Source organism: Brachypodium distachyon, chromosome 2 (genome assembly GCF_000005505.3).
Source record: "Brachypodium distachyon strain Bd21 chromosome 2, Brachypodium_distachyon_v3.0, whole genome shotgun sequence".
Classification (NCBI taxonomy): Eukaryota; Viridiplantae; Streptophyta; class Magnoliopsida; order Poales; family Poaceae; genus Brachypodium; species Brachypodium distachyon.
The window spans coordinates 58,259,278-58,267,096 of record NC_016132.3 but is presented as its reverse complement, the minus strand read 5'-3'; the positions used below and the strand labels follow the sequence as shown (position 1 = coordinate 58,267,096).

Below are 7,819 nucleotides of genomic sequence, written 5' to 3'. Positions count from 1 at the left end.
AGGGAAGGGAAGGAAATTAAGAGAGGATGAGCCGTAGGATCGATCTGCTGGCATGCACTTTACCATTGATATGATGCCATTCATGAGCAGTAGACGATATCTTGGACATGGACGTTTACAACTAATTTTGATTGTACGCTTTTGTATGATATTATTGTTAGAAAGAATTATATTTATAATTACATATATTTAGAATGATATGGAAATAATTTTCATGACAAAGTTAATGATGTCATTGTACTTAATTAATCGACCAATCTAGATAATTTATACTCCGTACTACATTATTCCATGGCCGCGGTGATGGTCATGGTTGGACGGTTTCGCTACAATGGTCGGTTATCGCAATAGTGATACCAACTTCACCTGAGGAGCTGGTGGTGTCGCCGCCATTGTCGTGCAGCAATGCAGAGGTCCTCAACCTTGGAAGCATAGCTAGCCACGGTTGACGATGGTTCTATCAATGTAGCGGTGTTAAGTGTGGTGGCGCTGTCCTTGGGGAATTGTTTTGATCTCCTAATGAATTAGGTGTAGAAGATTGCAATTAATATGCTTCCTTTCGCCGAATGGATATTATTATGTGCCATGAGAAAAGAAGAGGAGGTAGTTTGTACATTTTGTCAACAAAAAAGGTGGCCATAATATTGTTGAGTGGGAGAGCATCACATGAACATTCTTTGAGATGACAGCTGCCCATACTAACAACTTGGCTTTTAATTAGCGCGTTAATCATTCATCTGTACTCTGATCATGTATCATATATATGTACCTCTTTAATTTGTACTTTTGCAGTTGACCCTTGCAAAGTAGTGAAGATCACGTACTTGTTGATTTTGTTTTGTTTAGAAAAAACAGCACTATTGCGCGCCTTTGATGATGTGTATTTCCCTTAGCTTTATTATATAGTTGTATGCAAGTTGACTTTTGGTGGGTTATGTTTTGTGAATAATACATATTTATAGCTGGACAAGTACATACTATATAGAAACCATGGTCATGGGATAGAAGTTCAACTTTGATCTCACCAAACACGTCATCGTCAGTAGCTTTTTTTTGGGTAGAACAGAATATGTAAGGTGCTCTCTATTTGCATTTTTAATTTCCAACAGAGTTGTTGCGTCAAAGTGAACCAACGAAATCAATAATATAATTTTCTTCAGAATAGTCAAGTCAATTGACCCACATACGTTCCAACTCTTGGACTCTTGGTCTGATCTGATTCTCAGGAGATAACCTTGCAGCCTGTAATGGCTGGCAGATTTAACTAACCATCTACACAACAGCAGCACCGTTACCAATCGTCAAGGGCAAAATGGGAACCGCAATGGTTCAAGGGCAGTCAGAATTCTTTCAGTCATGTGAGATCGCAATCACGACGAAACTCAGGCTTTGACCAGAAATTATCCCACTGGATTAGAGGCTGATGGCCTGGCAAAAAGCGAGGGCAACCTTTCTTGAGCAGTATAATACAGCAGGCCACTGGTATTGTACACTTTAGCCTTTTGACAGCTGTGTTCCTGCAGGCTCCCGAGCTTCCTTTTTGACCCAGGGGGTGAGAGCACTTTTCGAAGCATCCACCAAACTTGGATTACAACATTTGGTGATAGAAGAAAGATAACAGCTGAGTTTGAGTGCATACAGCATGAATTTTCCATGGGAAACCAATTTCGCAACTTGACTGTAGACTTGCAGCTGACAACAGGAGAACCATAAAACTTTAGCAGCAATGTACAAAGCATGTGGTGATTGAGCACATTAACATTGTCATAAAAAGGCATCAAGGTATATCTGAAGTGAATGATAAAAGTTCCATCTTGCAAGGTGGTAGCTCAATCTAAAGTAATTCAGTGTTCTGACACAGTACCACAAGAGGACTTCACTCCCTAGAACACCCCATGATCAGAAACAACAGTGTCTTCAGAACCGTCCCTAACATCTCCAGTTGACTCATCCTTGACATCAGAGTCACTACTAAAACCATCTTCTTCAGACTCGGAAGTATCCGTGATGTCAATATCAGAGAAACCATTAGTATTACTGGCCAGAATAGATCCTTGGTCCTTCCCATGATTCAGTTCCTCCATTTCCCGTGAAGAAGCTTTTCTATCATCACCATAAATCAGATCAGCATTTTGGGATTGTGGTTTTCCGTAAAGTGCGACATGCTGATAGTACAGTTCGAGCTCCTTTTCGGATACTGCAATGAAGCGCCGAACTGTCTCCAGCGACTGTTCGTATTTTGATTTTTCAAGTGCCTGATGATAAAAGAAGGCAGATGTCAGTGGGCATAATGATCACAACCAAATGCTGCCACCGAACTTGAGCTGTATTTTTTAACATAATCAAGAAACAGGCCGCTGGTATGGTACTGACAGAAATTTAGAATGGATGTTAACTGCTAAGTGATCTTCAAGTTTACAATTTATTAAATATAAACTATACCAATTTTTATTTATTCAACTTTTGTCATTAAAATTTAAATGCTGAAAGGTACACTTAGGATTATAAGCAGATAATTGCCATCCAGCGAGCGACAAAACAGAAGTAAAAGGAAAAGAAAAACTCCGGCATTTCTACCTGTTAATTGCTACCAAGCATAAGCAAGTACCAATATAAAACAAGGCATGAAAAAAGAATTAACCAACAACCTATTATACCTACCTTTTTCTTTGATAGTGTATCAATCGGTGACATGACATCTGGCTGAACATAGTCCTTTCCTCGGTAGAAGACTACGGTGTCATTTCCAACAATATTAATAGGAACACCACCACTCAGTCGAGCTATCTCACTTGCATACTCCTGGATTTGCCCTGGTTTGCAGGGTTTACAGATGACCTTGACAGTCTCATGTTTCTTCCAGTGCAAATGCATGTTCAGAATTACACCTCCAAAAACTCCTCGCCTTCCAATTGGTACATAATTTGACTTTTTCTGTGAAACTTTCTTCAAATAAAATCTTTCCTCGCCGTTGAGATCATCTGGTTTAGCCACGGGGCCTTCAGCTTTAGCAACCTCATATCTCTTTAGCTTCTCAATCAACATAGCTTCTTTTAATTTGGCCTGGAAGAGAAACAAAACACAGTAAGGAGAAGTTAAGAACATAATCTTCAAACCACTTAAGCATTCATTTGATGGTTATGAAAGTTTCTTCCAAAAAGCTAATCATGCTTTTGATTATGGCCATTAAAAATGGTGAATCCTAGGTCTTACAGGGTTCAAATGAACCAACTGCATTATGTAAAAATGGCCACCAAAACATAAGCAGGTCAATATATGACCATTCTGGGCAAGGGATGAAACTAGAGTGAAGATTCAAATATTGAGTAGCAATTGGCAAGTCCTATTCCTAGCAAGTAGCCAAGTAAGCAACTTCTTCTTGAACGAAACTGCATAGTGCACTCGTCAAAATGCTTCAGCAAGGAAGTAATCAAACAAACCAAAATGGCAAAAAGAGACAACTTGTTGGTACCTTCTCGATTTTGTATTTGAGTCGAGCTTCAGCTGTAGGAAATTTCTGTTTTATTTTCTTCCCCTTGGGTCTGATACGCCTTGGATCATTTTTATTGGCCTCCTTTCTCTTCCTCTTCTCCCGCTTCCTCTGAAGCTTCAAACGCCTCTTTGTCAAATACCTCCCCTTCTTGGAGGGCTCCACCTCCTCAATCTCAAACTTGGGTTTCCCATCGCTAGACAGAACCAGATTCACTGATTCATAGCTGGCCCATCTAACACCCCATGAATTCACAAACGGGCAAAAGGGGCTTACACATCTGCTAGGGGAAATAACACTGGTTCTGCAACAAGTAGAAGGGAAAATATGAGGTGAATTAAATCAACCATGTCATGGATTAGTATGTCCTGTTTGCTTGCCACACAATTCTTATGTTGAAACTTGATACAATAATCTGAGTTACCAAATAAGCAACACATGACAAATCCAGTGATGCATGTTCCACTACTCAACAGAAACAGTTTCACTATAGAGGAAATGAAACCAAACTTCTTGCATAATTATTTGAATTAAGCTACAATTTGGTCGCATAAATCAGCTGCAACAGGTGAATTCTGGCACTTGATTTACATGTACAAGCAATTAGGTACAAGTTCTGGCCAAGTGGTAGTTGCCTCCTCACGTATATGAATAAAACTAAGGATCAACCACTTACCTGAGAGCCGCAGGGTGAGGTGGAAGTAGTATCTTTTGGGAAGGATTAAGGAGATTGAAAGAAGCAGCAAACTTTCTCAGATTTTGACGTGACAGGAAACGAAGGATTGCCATTATCCACTACTCCTTCCACAACGCATTGCACGGGCGGAGGACCCGGTAGGGCAAGGTAGGGCGGCCGCCCTACCTTGATTTTTGCCTCAGTTACGAATTGGGGAAGATTATGACGGGGAACTAAAGGGTCCGTGCCCTCGTGGGGTGATGGGAGGTCGGGACCGAGAGAATCGAATGGGAGATAGATACCTACGGTGGAGGAGCGGCGCCCGGCAGCGGGATGGGGAGGGAGGGGCGGCGGCGCTCGCGCGAGGAGGAAGACGAGGGACGGAGCGAGCCAGCGAGGGGGGGGGTGGGTGTGTGTCAGGGCGTGGCGCTCGGCACCTGGATGGGCCAAAACCAGTTGAGTTTACGGGCAAATGCAAAGATGAGTTGGGTTTGGGCAGAATTTACTGGCCAAATGTATTAATCTAAAAAATAAACATAAAATACGACCGGGTCCAATTACTTTATACTTTTTATACGATTGTTAATGTAACAATATCTTTGCTGAGAATAGTCTCGTTTGCTATGTCACATATCTACTTGATCTTCTTTTTTTTAACTACCGAGATGTTTCTAGAATAAAACATATAACTACAGATTAACAGTTATAAAAACCTAAGTTGACAATCCATATCTATTTGTTATAGCGTTGTATGAAACATTAGATTACCAAACATACGTGGCACAAAGATCATCACAAACACGCATTCATATTTTGGTGATACAAAAAATATAACTATATGTTTGCTAGTGATCTGTATTTCTATGAGACTTATTGTAATCGTCTTGTTATGAGCACTCGTAAATATTAAATTGTTTTCCAAAATAAATACAAATTCACCTATTCAAATATTAAATGTTGAAAAATACAATGCCATACAAATTATTAAAAAACAAAAAAATACATCAAAAATACATTGCTGCAACCATAAATAAATATTAAATGTTATATGTATGGATATTAGTTTGCCCTACCTCAAAAAAATTTGTCCTTCGCAAATGACGCATTGTGAAACTTAGCAAGAAACTGCCATCTGTTTCTAAAACATGGCCTGTAAGAAGAGTGAACTGGGTGTGTTTCACAAAGACCCGTGCAGATATATTTGTCTGCATTTTCTGATAAAAATAGCTAATACAAGAATGTTTAACAAAGGAGGTTGTCACTACACAGTTACAGAACTTACGGTCTCCCCTAACAAAAGAAATTCCCAAATTTCCATGTCAAAATCCTGTTGTTCAGGGCTCAGGCCAGTACTTGTTCAATCTGTTTGGCTTGCCATTAGATCACTGCATACCCAAACTCAAAGGAAAGCTACCGCTCGCTGCATCCAGAACTAGTGAGCAAATTTATTTTGTTGAACTCTGGCTACTAGGCAAATCAATGGTCAATCTGCCAGCATATACAGAGAGAGAACGAAATTCATAGAGTGGGGGGCTCCGTCGCTGGACTTATCGCCGTGCGCGAGGATGGGGGCGGCGCCGTGTGCACGGAGGAGTGAGAGGCGGGCCACACTCGAGCGGTGGAAGGAGGAGGAGGAGAAGGAGGAGGCTAGGGGTTGAGTCGCTGGCGAGTGAGCTGCCCAACGGGGAGCGAGCCGTACCGGAGAGGAGAGTGAGACGCGAGACAAAGAGAGCGTGTGCCCTTGCGGGTAAATTGGCCCAAGTTCAGAAACCCATGGGCCCTGATTGTGGTTGGGTATCTGGCTATCTGCTCTGGGCTGAGAATCAACGGCGAACTTCAATTTGAGCCCGCGTTGAGTTTCTAAGCTGATTACAATAAAAACCAACACACGCACGCACGCACGCACGCCGTAAATCCGGCTTGATTGATCGATTGATTCGTGCTAACAACGGCTCTGTCCACAAGCCATTGAACAAGAAGGGGGCGTTGTCCACTGCCTTCACCAGCTCATGCTGGTCATGCTAAACTCAAAGGGGGAACCACCCGTGTCGACCTTGTTCCCAAGCATTTCTTTGCCGAGCTGACAGCTGGTCCTGTATAAGTTAGTAGGAATGTGTGTAACTAAATTTAGAATAATAAACTTGACACTGCATACAGAAAGACCATGGATGAATCTTGTGCGATCTGCCCTGCACAAGTAAAGCAAAGAATTGGCACTGATGTTCTGTTCAGTTTTGCCCCTCCCCGTTTCATCTTTATCGCTGACAGAAGATACATCGTTGGAGGATCGTATTCTCATGTGTGTGTGTGTTTTCCTTACGCGCGTGTCCATCTCACCATCCATCCTCCCAAGAATTCCATTCGCTGCACAGGGTTTATATATAGCCGTGCATGATGGTGATCGTGAACAGGACGTGCATTTCCATGGCTACAAGAAATCGAACCCTGGACAGCAGCGGCGCTGACATCACGGTGCAGGTGGAGTGGCTGGCACGCAGCCTGATGCAGAAGCAGGCTGGTGCGGCGGCGGAGGAGCAGCACCGGGCAACGGCGAGCAGCCACCGGCTGTCCCGTGTCCCCGCCCACCTCCGTGACAAGAACGCCGCCGCCTACACGCCGAGCTTTGTCGCCATTGGCCCGCTCCACGCACAACCGCGAGAACAGGCGTCTCCGCCCCGCCGAACGGCTCAAGGCGGCCTACCTCAATAGCCTCATCTCGCATGGCCATGCGGACCCCGCGGACCACCTCACTGTCATCCCGCATCGTCGCCGCCCGGGAAATGGAGGCCCGGGCGCTGTATGCAGCCCAGGAGGTCGTCGACATCGGCGCCGACGACTTCATCCAGATGTTGGTGCTCGATGGCTGCTTCAACATCGCCACTGGCCGGGAGGAGCCGTCGCTACACACCACGCCATTTGGTCCCCAGCAGCTATCCGTCGACCTCATCCTCGCCGAGAACCAGATACCCTTTTTTGTCCTCGTCGACCTGATGGCCGCCACCAAGCTGCCGGAGTTCGATGCCACAGGATATATATCCCCCACCCGTGCTTCTCGTGAAGCTCGTGCTGTTCTACCTTTCCGGCAACAAGGGGCGCGACACGAGCGAGGCGCTACCAGCAGCCGAGGGCATCTCCCACATGCTGCACCTGCTCCATTCATTGGTCACCACGGCGAGGACGAGCTGGGTGCCGCCTCCACGCGTCCTGGACGGACAGTGGCCCGGTGCTGGAGACGGCTCGGAACGTGGTGAGGCTGCTGCTCCTTCTTTTGCCGGCCGGACGCCCAATGGAGCAGCAGAGATCAGCGTGGAGGATAAGAGTTCAGTGCTGGAATTGTACATAGCCCAATGTTGGAATTGTACGTGGCCTAGATTTATTTATTTTAGTTTAGAGACTCTTTGATTCACGAGATAGAAAAAACACAGGAACTTTGTTTTTTTTTTTACTGAAAACTATAGGAGAGTATCTGACGGTGTATATATCAAATATAAGAAAACACTGTACAAGGGAGAAAGGGGGAACAAAGAGAAGAAAAGGAAAATACAAGGCCCTCAGGGCACAAAATAAACTGAGACTAGCCAAGCCAATCTAGGAACTTTGTTGCAGTTCAAATTTCTACGATCAATTATATTCAGTTCGTCGAACAAATAAAG

At 44.1% G+C, this 7,819-nt stretch overlaps 1 protein-coding gene across 1 annotated transcript; it reads right to left on the bottom strand.

The window, feature by feature from the left end:
• Positions 1–1,070: 1,070 nt before the first annotated feature.
• LOC100829186 (uncharacterized CRM domain-containing protein At3g25440, chloroplastic) lies at positions 1,071–4,601 on the bottom strand. Its single transcript, XM_003567453.3, has 4 exons — positions 4,167–4,601; positions 3,473–3,794; positions 2,662–3,063; positions 1,071–2,255 (listed from the first exon to the last, which is right to left on the bottom strand). Exons 1-4 carry the CDS (start codon positions 4,277–4,279, stop codon positions 1,884–1,886), a joined length of 1,209 nt encoding a protein of 402 aa, XP_003567501.1. The 5' UTR covers positions 4,280–4,601; the 3' UTR covers positions 1,071–1,883.
• Between the last annotated feature and the right edge of the window lie 3,218 nt (positions 4,602–7,819).